The sequence below is a fragment of the Malurus melanocephalus genome, unplaced genomic scaffold (assembly GCF_030028575.1).
Source record: "Malurus melanocephalus ecotype Western Australia unplaced genomic scaffold, MMel_1.1 scaffold_612, whole genome shotgun sequence".
Lineage (NCBI taxonomy): Eukaryota > Metazoa > Chordata > Aves > Passeriformes > Maluridae > Malurus > Malurus melanocephalus.
The window spans coordinates 176138-196268 of record NW_026623844.1 but is presented as its reverse complement, the minus strand read 5'-3'; the positions used below and the strand labels follow the sequence as shown (position 1 = coordinate 196268).

General features: G+C 38.1%; 1 protein-coding gene across 1 annotated transcript in view; it reads left to right on the top strand.

Annotated features, from left to right (window-relative positions):
- LAMA1 (laminin subunit alpha 1) overlaps positions 1-20131 on the top strand; it is a 97857-nt gene that overhangs the window by 9776 nt on the left and 67950 nt on the right. The window contains exons 2-4 of the mRNA XM_057383165.1: positions 10498-10668; positions 11017-11129; positions 18420-18662. Of these exons, the coding sequence (XP_057239148.1) occupies positions 10498-10668; positions 11017-11129; positions 18420-18662 (527 nt within the window). The remainder of the gene's footprint in view (positions 1-10497; positions 10669-11016; positions 11130-18419; positions 18663-20131) is intronic.

The following is a 20131-nucleotide window of genomic DNA, read 5'->3' as shown; positions in this document are numbered from 1 at the left end:
TTCAGGAATCTATCCTGTGTGACACAAATGCCTTTGAATTTCATGAAGGCATTTACTGTCAAATAATGAAATAAGAATTTGCACATGGTAAGAGTTTGAAACATAGAAAATGTGCAACGGTTGATTTGCTRTTAATGTTTTTAAATAGTTGCAATTTGTGCCCTGTACATTTGTTATTCTTGTGCCTGGAGACGAGCAGATTTAAGTAAGCAAAGTATGGTGATTTGCAGTTTTACTTTGTTGCCTAAACTGCCTGGAAAAAAAAAAGTTAACAGTATATATTTTACTTTTTACAAAGATCAGATCTGTATAGCATGTTGAAAAGTTAACAGTATATATAACAACCCTACAGGTTTTTCCCAATTAACCTTTTTAAATCAGAGATTGCTAAACCTTGTCAGTAGAGATAAGGCAATGACCAAGTAAGTTTTGCATGTCCTTGGGGTTACACAGTTGCAAATCCTTTCAGTTCCATTCAAGCTGGAGGAAATGTGCTTCCTTCTACCCAGGAAGATCTGGCAGTGATACCGGGCTGTATGTGCCCTGATWATGGCTTTGTGCCTGTTGGAATGAAAACATTTTTCTTCTGTGTCTGAAAACAGGAGAGCCAGTAGTTCTGAGATGCCAAAACCTCTTCAACTTGAAATAGCTGTTGTTAATAAATGGAAGAATTCCACTTTATTTATATAGAAATTTGACTTCATCTAATACAGATGCAATTTCTAATATTAAGGAAGTGAAAAGCCTTTTATTTTAAATTAAGGAAGTGAAATAAATTTAGGGTTTATGTACAGCTAATAAATACCAAGCTTAGATGAACTGAGTGAAAAATACATTTCAGAGTTCCTTTGTAATGCAGCTATTTGATTTATGGTCACAAGGTGATGCCAGCTGACTCAAGGGTATTTCTGTTTTAACCTTCTTAATATTTACATGAGAGAAAAAGTAGTAACATTTTGCCTGTGATACTGAGTCACAGTACTGAAGTGAGTAGGACATCTAAACACTTAAAATTCTTCTCAAGCTCAGGTCTCCTAGAATTTGCAAGTGATAAATGGAAATTTGGAATCAGAAGAGACCTAATAGATACTTGGGTTATAACTTCCTTTTCATTGTAATAAATGATTTGGTGTGCAGTCTAAAGCTGCACATTTATGCATGCAAATTTAATTAGCATTAAACCCAAGAGGATTTTCTTTTACAAGACAGTTGCCTCAGGTTGAAAACGTAATAGAAAAGAAGTTCACGGGGACATATTATTATTTAAGAAGTTGTATTAAGTGAGTGGGGGAAGTCTACTTTGGGTCCTAGATTAGTATGAACAAAAGTGCTTAGTTTTGTTGATATTGGGACATGTCATAAGTGACAAGTGACTGAGGCCCCTAGTCTTTGACATGGAAGTCACTCTGCCAATACTTGTGTTATGTTGCTCTAAGCTAATATTGTGTCTTAGGCAGCATATAAGCAAAACTGACAAGACACTGAAGTCTTTRATAGCTGTGGCTTSTATTTACTTCAGGTTTGAGCAAAGATTGTTCCCAACTGATGACTTCAGSAAAAGAAGCCAGTGTAGTGSTAAAAGAAAGAAMAACCCCCAAACCAACAGGCACAATGATGCAGACTCCTCAACGTGTGGAAAAAGCTTTGGGTGAACAAGAAAGAACTAATTTCATGGTCTGGCAGGTTTGTTGTTCCTTGGCAGCCTGCCCATCTGTCAACTTTTGGCTCTTTTGCTTTGGTGTAAATGCTGTGACAATTTCTATGCAGATTCTTGAACTGGCCAGAGCATAAAAAAAAAAAATCAATACTTGCAGGACATGGCTTGACAGAACAAATATCGATTATACTTTGGAAATACATGATTGAATATTCACAAATTACTTACCTCTCATACCAGGTTGTACTCTCTGATGCTCAAAACTAGCATTAAAGGTAGTTTTCTTTTCATTCTACTACACCTTAGTTTCTTCTGATTGAAATAAGGAGCCGTTTACTGCCAATATTGAAGATACTAGAAATTTCTGTGATAGAATTTTTTTTATTTATCCCAGGAACTTAGTTTTTCTCTTTTTTTTTTGTCTCAAATCCCTGAAGTTGGTGAAAGGATCAAGTCATAGTACTAAAAACCACATTCAGGGCTGGGATGTATGCTACCAAACCTATTGTATTCACCAGTGTTTTGTTTGCTCAGGCTGTCAAAGACAACCTGTGCTCTTTTAGAAAACAAGGTGGCTCATTTGTAGGAATGCCTGGATGGGGCTGAAAAGCTCAAACTTCTTCAGCTGGGAGCATTTGCACCCTGACCTGTGTCTTTGCATCCTTATCCTCTCTACTTCCAATTTAAGTACCTGTGTTGAGAMGCAGTCTCTGTGATCTACATCTGTGTTTGCAAGCTGAGCATGGGTAGACTCAGAAGGTGGGACATGGTGAAGTTTGTGTGGGACATGATGAAGTTTGTACCAGCTAACTTGTTGACACTTAGCTAGCTAATCTAGCTAGTTTAGGCTGAACACTAACGCAAAAAAAATACCTAATTCATCTGGGGCATTAAAAATTGCAATACTTTGTGTAAGTAAAYACTAGCTACTGTGTAGCTGAGAGGACAAACTTCATTTTCTTCTGCAAATGTATTGGTATTACTTGGCATTCCTTCTTCTAAACATTTAGTATGGAGCTCTGGGATTTCTTTGTTGTGGACATTTTTWGTGAGTTTGATTATTCCCTAATTTTATTTCCTTTCCCTCATCTTGCTGTTCCCAATCCTGTTGCCAATATTGGGAAATTTAGCATCTTGCAATGAACACTTAATTGGGACATTGCTTTCCTTGCTTTTTGTTTACCTCAGTTTTCCATTGCCTTCTGTATATAGGATACTTCATACACTTTCAAATTTAATTTCTTTTAGGGCTTAGGTTTTCTGTCCTCTTTTTGAAAAGAAAAATCTCTTCTTTTTGCATTGTTCAGATTCTCTATTACATTGGACCCATCAACCAGGCTATATGTTGGTGTTTGGGAATTTTAAGGAAGACATGAAAGTTATGCCAGGCACTTGCTCTTTAACCTTCACAAACTATATAGAGCAAACTGTTTGTGGGAGAATAGTACAGCTGGTATTCATTCTTGCATGAACAAGCTTTTGCCTACTTTGTTTGCAGCCTGAGATTGACAGAATTTTATTAATTTGTAGTGTTATAACTTTATTAACTTGCAGCATTTTAATTATTTTTAGTACATTTCTGAGCACTGGATGCTAATTAGCACTTCATCTAGCCTAAKGCAGACCACAGTAGGTAAAAGGCTTTTGCTGTAGTGCCCTGTCTGCTTTATGGCTCWCATTAATAATGCTGAGTGCACATGAGCAACTGCAGAAAAAAATGCTTGGCAGAGAAGACTTTGCCATTTAGAAGCAGGGGCAATGCTTCTTCCTCTGTAGCTTGTTTGTGCTCTAACAGCTTGCAGAGTTCAAGCRGAATGCTCTTTGTTACATTAACTGCTGTAATGAATTATTTTCTTGTTGTGCTTTTCTCTGGTGCTCCAGTTGGATTTGTTCAAGTGTGATTTCAAAAGCTTGACTGAGTCAGAGCTGTAAACTAATCAGCAGAACGTTCTGAAAGCAAGTGGTTGAGTGTCCAGAAAAAGGCTACAAAGTAATCTGTTTTACAGATAACCTGAACTCATCCCAGGGCCTGATGTGGAATATGCTTCTCTTTCATGGCTGACCAAGCTGCCAACAGACCAGGATCTTTTACTTACCTAGGTGTGCAATGCAAGGACTGCAGCATCTGGAAAATAATACAAAACTTATTCTCATGTGTGTTAAGAAAACTGTCAAGAATTTAAGAAATTATTMTACTGCACTTGGTGCTGATGAGGTCTGAGGAGCCACACTGTTGGAAAAATGCAAACTGTCAAGAACTCAGAAGGATAAGAAGTTTAGAAAATGGGCTGTGGAAAGGTTGAGAGGGTTGTTTACACAGTCTGGATAAAGGTGTGTGATAACAGCCTTTCAGGTAAACAAAAGTTGTAATCAAGAACGTGACACATCATGAGTGCAGCAAAGAGTTCTGAAAATTGGTAACTTTTACAATGATAAAGTGCCAGAGTAGACTTGTCAAGGATGTTGAGGAATATCACTCACTGGAAGCTCTTGAGAACAAACAGTATGCTCTTACATTAAAAGCTGATTGAATTAAATAAATGTAATCTTCACCAGTTAGTATTTCTGTGATTGACACATCAGTCAGCTTTGCTTTACAGGATGAGAAGAAATAGACAACAGGTTTCAAGGAAATATAGTACTCTGTCATGGTAGAGGGGTTTCTTTTTAATCTGAAGTAGTTTTATCTAAACATTGCAAATTAAAGTTTGCAGATGCTCTAAAAACCCCCGAACACACTCCTTAGTTAACTCCTGTAAACCTGATGTTTCACAAGCAGAAATGCTTCTCTCTGTAGAGATATAGAAAAGGAGTGCTAAGTTTTCAAAATTTCGAGCTAGTGGCTTGCTACCTAAGTGTCTTGTGCAAATTGTGGTGAAGCTTTCAGCCTTTCAAGTGGCATTAATGCTGCAGCTAACACGTATTTTTAGGACACATTTCCACAAAGTGGATTATAAAGCAAATTGGGTGTTATACCCCACATTTCTTGCTGACTGTAAGAGTAGAGAATTAGTACCTTAATTCCTGTAGCTAGAAGTTAGCAATTTCWGCCCATTTATTTTAGGGAAACCAGCCTAGATATTTGATGTGATTACAGGGTAGGATTCTGATGAAAGTGTATAGAGAAGGTTAAGCTAGGGACGCTTGCTGGTAAAATACAGTGAGGGTACATCTATTGAACAAGCTTGGAATCTGAATCCAAGCCTGATAGTTCCAGGGCTTTTATTTAGTAAACTCATTTAATCCAAAAGTTGGATAAGACAGAGAAACTAAATCAAATCTGTGCAATTAAAAACTGTCTGAGAATATTGTAAAGAATGTAACCTCAACTTCTGCAGTGTAATGCTGTTACATATTTTATACAATCTATTACTGTGACATTTTATTATATCTGTCCTTAGTCCTTTCTGTTCTCCTGAAGTGCCCAAACTATTCTGAACAACTGTCACTGTGTACTCTGTAAATGTTTTCAGTAAATGGAGAATCCATTGCTTGTGAGCAAACTTCAGCATTGCCTGCCTGTTAAGAGCTGCTGATTGCCTTAACATTTTTAAAACCACAAACTTGCAAATGAGATTAGACCCCTTCAAGTATTTCTGTGTTCTGAAAAATGACACAATAAAAAGCTCATTGTTACCAAACACATCAGCTCTTTATGTTTTTCAAGTCAGATCTACTTTGTTCACTTGCAAATTACTGCTTTATTAAGCTCAGCATAAAAAAGCCAAAATACTTGAGGAGAAATCAGGCTGTTGCATTGCTGAATGTCTCAATGTTGCTCACTGAAGTCTGGTTTAGAGTCTTCATTGTATACACTAATGAACAATCCAGAAAASTTTCTGGACTCTGCTCTTGGCTTGCTTCATATAATCTTTTGTGTTCATTACCCATCAGTTTGTCTTCTGAGAAAAAACACCCCCAACAAACAGCTCCTTAATTTAGTCATCTTTCAAAAAATATCAGTCAGATCCATGAATATGGATTCAGAATGTCTTAAATGTAGCATTTCTCTAAAAGTTTTGCCATCCTTATTTTGTTGATCTTGATACCAAAAACTGTTATATTTTTTGTTGTACTTATTGAACATATTTGGTGATGTAGTGAAGCCCATGTAAAGCAGAGCTCTCATGTGCATCCTTCTGTTTGTACGACTGTKTTTCTTAAGGATATTATTTTAATCAGCTCTGCCTCTGCAATGAACATTTTTATACTGGGGACTGTYTCCCTTTCTTCACTTACGATCTGTAAAAAGTAGTTTTACCCTGTCTGTCACACGGTGAAAATTCATAGTTAAACATGGTCAAAATCACAGATCATGCATGCATTTTGCCAAAATGTACAAATCCACTTTTACCCAAAACTGAACGATGAAATACTATTAATTTCCTGATTAAAAGAATCATTATTCGGAAGATGAAATTGGGGTTTCAATCACATCTAGCTGTACAAAATGCAGCCAAGGGTCCTACATTGAGAAAACATAAATAGAAGGAAGGAAAAAAAGTCTAAAAAGCCTTTTATAAATGGTGCACAAATGCATATGCTTTTCATATTTTCATTAGCGATGGATAAGTGCTGTGGGCTGGGCATGGGGAGCTAAGTCTAATGTTGTTGCAGCACTGATGCTGCTTTACATGGACAGCATATCTGAACTAGACAAAATGCTCAGTAAGTCCAGGTATGTCAGACCCATTGYATAAGTACTATGGAATTGATCCGCTCGTGTGCAGTAAATCAGGTGTATCCATCCATCCATCTAACAAATTCACCTAACCTCTGTATTCCTTCTTGTCATTTTCTCAAGGATTGAACATTGTAGAGTGTGGATATGACAAATTCTGCCCTGTTCATGTTGCAGGTCGCTTTACTAGGGGTGTAACTCCCTCCACTTTCTCTAAGCTAGGGGTGTTTTGACTCTGTAGGAAAGCTCTGAATGACAATTCTGACARTACCCACTCAGATTTTCACTTGTGCCTAATTGAGTTTTAGTCGTGAATCTGGCTAAAACCAAGTCCTTACAAACGGGAGCAACGTGCTTGAACATCTAATGAAAACATTGTGCTTTGCTTTTGTGCTGAGCTGTAGTGAACCAGTTGTTATTCTTTCTCAAGGTCAAATTAACATCTATACACTTCATTTTCTGGCATTGAGGTATGTGAGAATCTCTGGTTKGAGGCAAATGAGCAGCAGAGTAGCTGGAAAAAAATGAAAGAGTTCACCTTACCATGAAAAGAGCTGGCCAGCAGTTAGAAGTAAATGAGTTTAATTTAAAAATTCTTCCAGCTTTTCTCAGGACCACCATAGTCTCTKGCAAAATGCTGAGCTGTAATTCCCAAACAGAGATGGGTCTGATGGTGGAAACCTGAAGTAGCAAGTGTTAAGTGCAAAGCTGGCTGCAAGGGACTTTTACAAATAGAATAGCAATCAAAGCAGATTAGTGAGCTGAGAAGTCTAGAGATGAATTTGGTACAGCTCCRTACGGATCTATTGCCATCTGTCAAGGCTGGCTCAGAACTACAGTAGCTTAATGTGATAATGGAGCCTCATAGATAACCAGTGAGAACAGTGATGGTTTTGCACAGAGCACTTGCCTTCCCTTCTGGTGGGAATAATATCATAAATCCAATTCAATCACTTGTGCTGTACTTTAGGTAGAAAACTGTAAGTTCAATAGATGAAGGGTCTAGAGGGTGAGTCCTATGAGGGAGCAGCTGAGAAGGCTGGGATTATTTAGCCTGGAAGAAAGAAGGCTCAGGATAGGCTTCATCACTCTCTACAACTCCCTGAAAAGGAGAGTGTAGCCCGGTGGAAGTCAGCCTGTTCTCCCAGGCAACAGCATGAAAGGACATAGACTTAAGTAGTGCAGGAGAACTTGAAGCTGAACATCAGGAGTAATTTCTTCATGGGAAGAGTTGTTAAAGATTGGAGTGRACTGCCCAGGGAAGTGGCAAAGTCACTGTGCCTGGAGATATTCAAGAAATGATGAGATGTGGCACTTGGGGACATGATCTGATTGACAATGTGGTTATCAAAGGTTGGACTTGATAATCTTAGAGGTCCTTCCTAAGGACTAACTGATGCTGTGATGTCATTAAAATGCAAGTATCAGTTGCCGAAGGTTCAGTCGAATGAAATGTGGTGTCTTCTGATGGAGTTTTATGTCTGTCATGGCCACTTGCATTTCACACCAGGACATGACAGTTAGTTGTTTATGTGTAAATGGCTCATAGAAGTTACTGATTCTATGACTGTTCATCTTTATCATGCCTACTGCTTCCTATAAGGCATAAAAACGTATCTTGCCAGATGTTTAATTTTCTGTTGGGTTTTTTTTTTGGGGGGAATGGAGGGGTGAGGGATAAGGGAGGTGTGCAGAGCAGCAGCTAAGAACTTTTGAACTCACTCTGAGTACTTGGCTTTTCTTAGTAAAAGAATAAAGAGGAACAATGTTCTCTGAAGATGCAACTTGTTGATTTGAAATTTGCCTTTTCCCCATTTCATTTATTGAAGATGCTTGTTGTTTCCTAAAAAATAATTTCCTACCCTACTCTTGATTGTCCCTGAAATCAATGGCTGCACCTCTGCAGTTTGCCTTAAAATTTAATTGTGGTAAAGAGATTCAGAAGTGAACATGGTCATTTAGAAGAGATGCAGTACCTTGCAGGATGAAGTTATCAACCTCTTGCTTTTTATTTCGATTCTGGGGCAAAACTCCAGTGCAATCACTTGGATTGAAGTGCCCTTTTTTATCTCTGTGGGACCCAGAAAATTCATTAYGAGATAGCTTTGCTGTTCTTTGGCACAAGTCTGTTGACTGAAGGTTATTGGAAGCAAATTATTTCACTGTAGCAAATGATCTTGGGAGGAAATGACAGGACTACTGTGTAACGGGAGTGAAGATAATGGGTGACATGGGAAGCAATGGATAGCTCTCGCAGACAGGCTGGTAGTCCCCTGCAAGAACAGTAATGAATACTGAATAAGAAAGATTTTATATCAGTGGAGAGAAGTGTTAACAAGGATACCCTCTTCCACCACTGAGCTTTCTTGTCCAGTAGGAAAACAGGGTGGCATTTCTTGTTTGCCTCCAGCTTTGGATCAGGAGCTACACTGCCCATGTACTGCATGAGCTGAGAGAAGTCTGTCAGAAAAACCTCACCAGAGTGGTCATTAGGATGTCTTCAGCATCCTCATCTGCAGCAGATTTAGGCATAATGAGAACAAGGCCTCTGACCTAGTCTGGATTTAATGCAAATGAAGTCAGGATTCAAAAAAATTAAAAGCTCCATCTCACTCCTATTAAGTTGCAAGTATAGCACAATTGAAAACACACTTTTTGATATGCCTGCTGTGGTGCAGGGGGTTTGGATTAAACCATATTTTCAATAGCTGAAGACAAGTCTTAAMTAACACTGAAAATTCTCTCCAGGCTTTCTAGGGTAATGCAATTATTGCGCAAAGACACTTTTGAAGAATATTGAATGTAGCCTTGTTGAGATCAMAGAATCAGAATTGTTAGGGCTGGAGGGGACCTCTGGAGATCATCYRGWCCAATGCCACTGCCAAGACAGSGMAACCCTRAGCAYKTTGCACAGGAGCTTATTTAGGTGGGTTTTGAATGTCTYCAGAGGRGGAGACTCCATGACCTCCCTGGGCAGCSTGTTAYAGTGCTCTGCCATGTTCTTCCTCATRTTGAGGTGGAACTTCTGTTTTAGTTYATGGCCATTGCTCCTTGTCCTATTCCTGAACAACTGAAAAGAGCCTGGCACCATCCTCTTGGCMYWTGAGATATTKATATGCATAAAAAGCTAAGGAAWGYAAAACTTWAATATTGCAGTCTGTTTTGATGTATATAGTAGATAATGTAGTAAAAGAATTCATACAATTTTACTAATGAAAAAAGCATGTATTTTCACAAATATGACTTGGTGGGGTTTTTTTTTTTCAGTTTTCCTTTTAACAGAAGAAAAAATGTGATCTTAATACCTTACTGTTGCAACACTAGCAATTTTTTTGGCATTGTTAATGTGCCATACCAAGGCTCTAGCTTTGATTTTAGCCCATTGGGTTTAATCTTCAAAGAGAAGACTTCTCTTTCCAAAATTGCTTCTCTTTTTCAGAGTTGCTTCTGAGTGGAGATGGAGTATCTCTGTTAGGCCATAACCATGCAAGAAAGAAAAGCTTTTTAGCTCATGAGGGACAGCTGGAAGCTGATTACAACATTGCTGAGAAGCTGTACTTAACTCCTGTCACATACAGTATTCTTGAAATTTTATCAGTAGACTTCAAACAGAAGTAAAACTTTACTCCTTTTAGAAAAAGCAAAGGATTCCTGATCTGGTAGCAGTAATCTTGAAACGTAGAATGTTGTTACATTATTCCAGTGCACAAGAGCAAAACTATTTGAAAATACAGTGAAGTGTTTGTGTAAAGATTAATAAGAGGSAAGCAAAATATCCCTTAGACTATACAGAGACTGCAGAAGAGCCTGTAGCAAAGGTCTAAAGTTCAGTCCTTGAATCTTTCAAGCCTGGAGTGTCTTACTGAGGCCAGTGGTGTTGTTGCTGCAGGGCGATCTCATGTGAAATGCCGTTTTCCACATGAGTTGAGTGCATGCTCTACAATCCCTCCTTGATTCTGGCGGTGGGCCATTTTTCCTCCAGGTTTTGGTCAATTCACAGTGCAGGGGAAGGTTTAGTAACCAGGAGAGTTAGTTTGCAAACCCTTGTGTTCCTCAGCGTAAGGCATCCAAATGCATAGTGAAATAACAGGGAAGCTGCTGTCAGGTTGCCAACGTTGCATGCCTTATGATGTGTCTGATAAACATTATTTCTTTCAAGGCCTGTTCCCTGCCATTTTGAACCTGGCCAGCAACGCTCACATCTCCACCAATGCCACCTGTGGGGAAAAGGGACCGGAGATGTTCTGCAAACTGGTGGAGCAYGTCCCCGGCCGGCCCCTGCGCAACGCCCAGTGCCGTGTTTGTGACCGTCACAGCGCCAATCCCAAAGGCAAGCTTCTTGTGTTTCAGTTTTTGTTTGTTTCATGGGTTTGTGCATTTTTTTAATCCTTCCCCTTGAATACAGAGTGTATTGAAGTCAAATATGTTTTAGTTTTAGTCTCTGTAGTGTGTGAGTGCAATTACCTTGGGGCAAAGGGCTGACAGAAAGTGTGAGYGCTGTGTACACCACTGAGCAATCTAAGATCCAGTGACCACCTTTGTKTCTGAGGGSWGATTTCAGCTTTTACTTCTTTATGRCAGGGAGACATTGTGCKCTGTGWGAAATAAATGTGCTGGGTCAGAAAAAYGCAGTGAGATTTATTTTCAAGAGATGTTTAATTATTTTGCTTTGAAACAGAGCAGCACCCAATTTCCAGTGCAATYGATGGTACCAATAACTGGTGGCAGAGTCCCAGCATTCAGAATGGAAGGCAATACCACTGGGTCACCATTACTTTGGATTTAAGGCAGGTGAGTAACATTTATGTGAATGTCATTAAATGTATGTAGGATACAAGCCAATGCAATTGATTGCAGCTCCTCTGGGTGCCCTTTAGTAACACTTTAGTTAAATAGTTTCGATTGTTAAAGTAAATATGAACTCATTTTAAACAGATTTGGTTTTCAATTATTGTTCTACACTGTCTTGAAGATTTTATTCCTATCAGGAGTGAAAGGGACTCATGGCTCTGTCGGAATTCGTGGCACAGTAACAATTGCATTTGTGTTGATGAGTTTTTGCTCTCATCCATGTTCTTTCTGTCTTGGTAACCAATTCCGTCTGTACCAATTACTTTGTCTTGGTAACTTTCCTCTGCMTCACTGTTCTATCTTTTCTCCAGCACTTCTATGACACTATTTTCCTCTACCTTTTCTTTCTTAAAAGTGACTTAAATGTGTCTTATCAAGGACTTACTTTTAAACAGCAGTGTTTTCAAGGCGTTGGCCTAAGCACATTTTATATGTAAGGATGCATCTGACTGATTCTGATCACCATCTTGYTGGAAGGAGCACTGGGAAGAAGTGTTCTAAACTCTATCTTTTAGTAATTTTTGCTGTCAGCTGTTCTGCAGAGTTGGGGATTATATTTCTGAAATAGTGATTTCTGACCTTGGGGAGTCTGGAGTTGTCTGGGCAAAAGTTGGTTCCTCTGTTTTGGCCCCTCTGGATGGCCAGTTTTGGAGGGACTATTCATCATTCTTGGGTAGAAAGCTGCTGAACTGCACAGAGTATTTGTTAATTTATTAGTTTGTCTGTTAGACATATGAGAATCTGAAGTCTCCTATTCTCCTTCAAGAAGAGACAAAATAATTGCTGAAGAAAATATATTTTTCTTGGCTTTTTTTTTTGTTGTTTTGCTTGAACAGGTCTATGTGCTGACCTACCTAAATTGTTTGAAAAACATAGCTCAACAATTCATGATTAATATGGGGATGCTTCCAAGCTCTGGAAGAAGCTTTATTTCTTACTTGAGGTGTAGAATTGGTAAGAAGTTTTTGCAGGATCTCTAGACCCTGCTTGAAAGTTGTTTTAAAGATTCAAGCAGAAGGTTGAGGTTAACTTYGATGTTTTCAAATACAGCATAGGTTAAGTGAGTGCCTAGTTTCCCTTTAATTAGAAAGCAGAACTGTTGGGAAAATAATTACAGGATGTCTTTTGTCRGTGACAGAAGGTTTGGATAGGATTTTCGTGTTGTTTGAAGAGTTAGCTTTGTGTTTGGTTCCTAAATGGACAAACAGGAAGGAAAAATGAAGGAGGAGGGGATGCCTTAGTTTTTATCCTCCTAGAACAATTTCAYTTTGGAAGCACACCAGCTGAGCTGCCCTCTGAATCTTTTATTCTCCAGCCTTAGTGCTGTTGATGTTTCAAYAAGTACATATCTTTCCTCTCCTGACCCACGCTCAGTTTCCCTAATTCGATTTGAAAAGTTTCCCCTAAGGGGCCTTTTTTCTGTGCTTTCCCTAGAGAGTTTGAGAGAGAGARGGCATCTAGGGCTATGCAAACTGAATGTAAATTACTGCTCTGTGAGAAAGGATTTGGTTAATAGAGATTGCTTGAAGTCAATGAGTTATTAGAGCTGACTTGGTGTGCTTACTTCAAGCGAGTCAGCACAAGTAAAGAAAACACGAAAGAAAAGCATGTGAAGAACCTCAGTGATTTTAATAATTGTTTAGTTCATACTTTTGTTTAAGAATGACTTAAAATAGTCTTCTAGGACGTGTAAAAATATTCCTGAAAGTCAGTACCTGTGTTCAGTATAACTTCAGCATGGTACCTTTTTTATTGCAAGGTTTGTGCATTAAATCTGTCAAGTACCATATTAAAGAAGTATTTCAACTTTCCTTGCTGGAGTATAGAATATACTCGCACCTTTTTGTGATGCGACAAATGACCACCTAGTCATTTTTTATGATTTTCTTTGGTGTAATTACCAGAAGTTCTAGCACTAAGAAGAATTKATTGTTTCTTGGGATTATTACCAAYGTGCAGTTAGAGATATAATCCCAGCAGTTGGGTTGGTGAGTGTTGAAACATAACCTTGGCTGGAAAATATGGGGAAGATTCCTTTAGCTGGTGGAAACTGACTCCACTCCAATTTCCCTAGGTGAATCTCTGTGACTGTATTCATCTCTTGGCKCAAAGTTGAAGGGAATAAAGGATATCCTTTCAGCTAATTTTCTACCTTGTATTTAGTCTGTTTAGTCTAAAACCAGCTGTACTAAAGAGTAATTTGACGGAGTCAAGAAAAGAGTAAGAAAAGAGGGCTGGCTAATAAAACCAGTATTAWAATGGCTGCTTTTATCTTTCTCCTTTGCAGAAACTCTGCTAATTATAGGTAATATTTTGTTTTATAAGGGTATTTAGTACTTATGTCATGATTTTTTATCTCATATACATCATGACAATTAGGTTCATTTATTCTAATGTGTCTTTCAGTCATTCTGGGATCCAGACGTATGATAGTCTTTCCTTCCTACACCACTGCCTCCTCCTCCCCCTTTCCATTTAATGTATGGCAATGATCCAGAACTGAGGAAAGAGTAGTTTAGCAATGAGGTGTAGGATTGATGTACAAGACACTAAGCTTTGATTTATGACCTTGTGCTTCCTACACCGGTAGTTCTACAGAAACAAAATAACAGCAGCACTTTTCTATAAAACCAGTGCTTTTTGCCTGAGCTTGACTCCTCTGGGCAGTTCCATTACAATTGTAATAAATGCTGGCTATGATGTATTTAAGTTGGTGTGATTGAGCCAGCTGTAAAWTATTACTCTATGACACCATTAAACAAAGACTACTTGCCTCCATTTTATTACCATGCTTTGGGCTTCTAAAGGTATTTAAATGTAYTCTGTGTACTTGGTGTAGCAGAAAGGCAGATGTTTGTATATCACAAAGTTCTTGAATTGCAAAGCAAGACCAATTCTTCTTGGAAGACCCATGGTAACAAGTTGAGAAAAAAMCTCCACTTCTGATTAAGTCATAGCTCATGAATATTCTATGAGTACAGGATTACCATTCAGAGGCTGATGTAAGAGTAATTTGTAGTTTCTGCTGTTAGAAAGTAAAAAAGAATGTAAATATTATAATATGATTTGTACAGAGCCTTCATCTTGAAATGAACTGGCAAGAACAGGTTTCTGTAAAGGTACATTGTTTGCTGACATAAAAAAAAATGGTATTCTGTTGACTTCTCTGGACTAATGCTAATTCATTGTATGTGGCAAGCTTTCTCTAAAGCCTTTTGTGGCTTTGTAATACTGATGTTGCAGGATTCAGGGTGTTCATCTGTACRTTCTCACAATAAAATTATTGAGTAAAATGAAGTTTTCTTCTATTCCAAATTTATGTTTGCACATAGTGAATTAAAATCTTAAGGAAAAGATGAGGCTAGAAGTTCTGCTGGTTTTGGTGTGTTTTGCTCATTTAACATCACAGAATCATCAGAGCAAAATGTTGCAACCAATTTCTTGGCTTCACAGTCTCTACGAGCCTGAAGCTGTCTTTATCCCCTAAAAAGATATTCCTGTAAACAGTATCAGTATAAGCTGATATATATCCCTTCATGTAGTCTTCCACTCTTTGAGAGTATTCAAGAATGATGCACTTGGTGTTGCTGGATCTGCATCTAGGGAAACAAGGCTGTTAGAAATAAGCAAAGGAGAAATTCCTTGGTTTGTAGGCATTACAGCTGCGAAGAAGGAGGGTTTTTTGGTACAAGTTTATTTGGCTGATCTTAAAAGTCAGGATKGAAATGCCTGTAAAATGACACTTTTAATCTATGGCTGCTTGGGAATTGTTAACTTGCTTTGACTTGCCCTTTTTACCCTTGTAGTTCAATAAGGAAATTAGTTCTGAGAAAGTTATACAGTCAAATTARAGTGTACAAATCATTAGCTCTTGCTCAGGTTTATCACATGGCTGGTTGGTGCGTGCTGAGTGGATGTGGAAAGTGATAAGAAACTGCCTTTGGTGATTTTCAAACCTGAAGATCTTATAAAAATCAAATTCTGTAAAAATGTTCTCAAAGGATGCTGGAAAATCAGTTTTCATTACATGGAATTCTTGGCCCATTTTGGGTTGCAGAGGATAAGGAATATGAGGTCTGCAGAACCCCTGCCTGCTGACATCCCTTAAAACATCTTTATCTGTGAACACTGTGGACACCTTGGTGCCTTCCCCCAGTTTCATTCCCTTGCTTGCAAACAATCCCTGAGAATATAGATCCTACTGGTAGTCTGTCTTTGTGACTTCTGGAGTCTGAGAACATTTATACAAAATCCCTAATTTCTTKRTTTAGCCTRTATTCTTTCWGGGACTGACAAWTTTTCCTGAAATTATTGATATTCAYGATYCTGTGAATTTACCTATGAAGTAAAATGGGATACCAGTGAGCTATGTGTGTAAATGGAAGAGTTGAGATGATCCACAGRRAAARAAGGCAATGATTTTCTACACACTAYATAMTTCAGTGTTTAYAGAATCATTCACTGATTTATTTTTAAATGCTTCTTTAGAGCTTTTAGTGTTAAATATTTATATTGCAGCTGATTGTGAACTTTAGACATGCAGACAAAAGCAGTCCCTAGGTATCTTGAGTACCAACTGTGGCTGCTATTTTTCTGGAAAAAAAAATGACTTGAAAAGATTTAATTTATTGACTTGTGCATTAAATTTGTGCACAGTGGCTGTGAAGATGTAAATATTTTACTCCTTTTTCCCTCCACTCTCCTCTCGTGAAGAAACTTGATATTTAAAAGAGAATTAACTTGCATACTCTTGTGAATACCTTTTACTGCAGCAGTTAGTTCGTGATGAAGGATGGCTTATTGTTACCAGTTGTAACTGGATTTAAAACCAGCCACATCAGCTGCAGACTATAATGGGTCTTGAAAAATCTCAGTGTAATCAAAAGTAGATCATTTGTTGTTCAGCCAACTGTGTAACAAGTAGGGAAGCAGTTTAGTTGATGACAGCAAGCAGAGAGGAAAAATAAATAAATAAAGGACATCTCAGAGTTTTTGAGGGAATTTTTCTACCATGGTATTTGAAAAAAAWTTGGGTTCCAGTCTTGCATCTTTTATGCATTTGAGAAAGATTGCTGACTTCAAAGGAACTTGGAAGTGAACAGCTGTTTCTAAGCCCAGTCAATAAAACTTCTCTAGTTTTAATAATTTTGTGAAGTTCTCATCTGTTATGGAGAAGGTAACCATACAAGCAAATCCTGTCACATACAAGTGTCTTCAGGTTTGGGGTACTGAAATGATGATGCTCCAGATTCTGCTTGTGCATAACTGCAAAACAGGTATGCACCTCAAATACACTCACTGAATCAATGAAATCCAGGTTGTGTGTAGGGAATGTAGCTGTTTGACCTGAAGTCTGCTCACATGACATTCTTTTTTCCTTATTTTTTTTTCCTTTTTTTCTTCAGTTGGAGATTGTTGGCATGGTATAAGTTTTATTTAAAAGGGGCTTTTCTTTTTGTGGAAGCTGGATTATAATTCTTGGTATTCACTTAACTTTGGTCAGATTTTAAGACTGCCGAACAACAGAGGATTAACAGAACCCAGATAAATTTTATTTCTTATGACTACAGACTGAGCTGGCTTTGCCTTTGGCTTGCATCTGCTTGCATTGCTGGAACGTCACAGTAAAATCCTCAGTTTCTGTAAATTTTCATATTATTGAAACAACTAGAAATGTTCTGTTTGTATCCAATAAATGTCTAAAAGGATAAAACAGAAGTGCCTGTAAAGATAGTCAGACCAAATGAATATTGTGGTTTAAAATCTTTATGATTTTAATAAAAAATTGAGATAATTTTACTCTTTTAGAGGTATTATATGTAGTAAATAATTTGAAGATAAGTGACAGTAATTCTTTTCCTTCTCATATGTGCAAGATGTCCTAATCAAAGCTTTGTTCACTTAAATAATTTTTTGTTTCAAAAGTAGTTTCCTGAGTTGCATACACAATGCAGTTACTATTTTGTGAGTTTATTTCCCCATTTGGCAAAATCAAAACCTGCTTTCATGTGGCAAGTATTATGCTTGCTCTGACTTTAATCTGTATTGCAAAAAAAAAAAAAGGCCTAAAAATTTAAATTTATAATGTACGAAAGAACTGATTGCAGCCAAATTGGGGCTCAACATAGTATTAATACTGCACATGCAGACCAGAATTATGATGATAATAGCAGCTGACCAGGCAGTCTGCTCAAGTGGGAATACACTCCTCTGAGATGGTTGAATAATAGAGTTTTACTTTCATCTGARCATGGCTTGTTGCTCCAGTGTATAYGAAACATTAAACTTCTGTGTGGAARTGWTATGAATTTGCAAATGCAGCCTTTTAGAGTGAGGGGATGTAGGAGATGCTGGGTAAGGGAGATTGGGGTGGCTTTGCAGTAAGGGCACTGCAGTGCTTGTGTCTGATGCTGGAGCTTGCTGGGGRCCTGTGCAAGTGATCTGGCTGCCATGGCAAGGTCATTTAGAAGATAATATGGACTTAATTACTGCCCTGCCTACTCAAGGAAGTGCTGAACATTCCTGTTGTGTGGATGGGGATTTCACTATGGGCCCAGGGTTGTCAAAAAAATAGTCAAGATACCTGCATAGTTCATATATATCTTAACCTGACTTAAGAACATTAAYCTTTTTATCATGCTTATTTTTGTCACATTCAGCTTATTTGTCTCTGTGTATTTTTAGCAGTGTGTGTAAGAAGTCTTCTGCTGAAATAACTTCAACACAGAATGAAATTGGAATGCAAAGAGGTTTTTTAATATAGGGAGTAAAGAGTTTATCAGAAATGCTGTTACAGAGAACATTACACTCCTTGCTAAAATGTGAAACAAATGAGTTTTTTGGACTACATGTATAAAAAATCCCACAAAAACAACTAATCAAGCACAAACAAACAAACAAACAAGAAAACCCAACCAGAACCTAGTTTTTTTAAGCCCTCAGCACTAAACATTTACCCCAGCCTGTTATACCAAACTAATCTGAAATGTGCAGTATAGATGCAGATTTCAGCTATTACATCAGGCCAAATTAATGCTCTGGACACAATTAGATGGACCTCTTGTCAAATGTTTATGTGAAATGTCTATCCAGAGTTAATGTACCAAATCTATCCTCTCCCCAGGCAAACCATATACTGCTTTTAAAATTTAAATTTACTATCCAGCTGCCTTCCAATAGTCATTTATGGTACAATGAAGTGTTAAAATTTTCTTCTTGCATTTTTTTCAGGTCTTTCAAGTTGCATATGTCATCATCAAAGCTGCTAATGCTCCACGACCTGGAAACTGGATTTTGGAACGCTCCATAGATGGCACGGAGTTCAGACCATGGCAGTACTATGCAATTAGTGATACTGAATGTTTAACTCGTTACAATATCACACCAAGAATTGGGCCGCCAACTTACAAGAGGGATGATGAAGTGATCTGCACCTCCTATTATTCCAGACTAGTTCCCCTGGAGCATGGAGAGGTATCTTTGTTTTTGTACTTGCAGTTTGTGATTAAGAACATGGACTGATAGCAATTTGAAAACATTTGAATTGCAGTTACAGAGTTCATCACCCTCAGCACTACCAGATTGCCTGTTAATTTTCTTTAATAATACTATCTCTACATCATGTACTGGTATAGCAAACTCCTGGATGTTAGGATGATATTGTCTTTGGCTCTATGTGTTCCCATTACTAAACTCTTTGTTCTCTCCTTCCATATAATTTGATGGTAGCAATTAGYTGTGAATTATTAGTTCCTTTATCCYGAAAARCYATAACAGAGGCTCTGTGTTCTGCCAGTTTTTTCATTTAGTAGAGAAAACTCCTGTGTTAGGAACACCTGGCTGTGTGAGATAAAGCTGCAAACACTGTTGAAGTGCTCGRCACAGCTGGAGCTCTAAACAAGCCTTGGCATTGTTTCAAGGATGCAGTGTAATTAAAAGGGCTGAGAGTTGTGCAGCCTCGCTGTTGACTGTTCTTTCTTTTAACAAACTCTATTCACAGTACTTGTGTAATTTATTACAAAGGGGCAGCCACATAATGAAATGATACATGAAAACCAGTGGTTGTTCCCTGGTGAATACTATAATGTAAGACCTGGATAGTAAGTGTGGCTTATCCTGTGGAGAATGCTAGTAACTCTTAGCTTCACAGAAATCAATATGTTTTTATTTCTTGGATAAAAAAGATTGGATTGTATGTAGCCATTCATGTAGACTTAAAACTATCAGCAAGAAAAACCCAGTGAACTTTGGTAGCATAAAGTCCATTTACATTAATGTTTATTACAGTTTTGTGAGCATATGGTCAACATATAACCAACAGATCAGATGAAATGAAGAAATTTAACCTGTCTCCCCACACAATTAACCAGAACACCCTTAGRCTGACTGTATGAGCAGTGCTGCTTGTAATGTACGTTTAGTAGGCTGTATAACTCCAGCTGCAGGGTTGCCAGAAATTCATTTCAGTGAGCTTTTTCTCTCATTCATTTTTCCTGATGGTACCCAGAATTTATTGGGCTACACTATCCAAAACATTGCTTTTTTTTCTGAGTGTGGTAATGGAAAAACATAAGAACACAAAAAATGGCAGAATTTTATTTCTGTGTACTATAAAGAATCATAGAATCTTTTAGGTTAGAAAGGACTTTCAAGGTCATTGAGTTSAACTATTAGCTCAGCAATGCCAAGTTCACCCATAAACCATGTTCCTAAAGTGACACATCTAGATRTCTTTCCACGGATGGTGACTCCAGCACTTCCCTGGGCAGCCTCCTCTGATGCTTGACAGGCCTTTCCACGAAAATGCTTTTCCTAGTTCCCAGTCTAAACCTCCCTTGACACAATTTCAGGCTGGGAGAAGATCCCAACCCCCACCTGGCTMCAGCCTCCTTTCAGGTCCTTTCAGACCTTCAGCCAGAAGGTCTCCSCTGAGCCTCCATCTC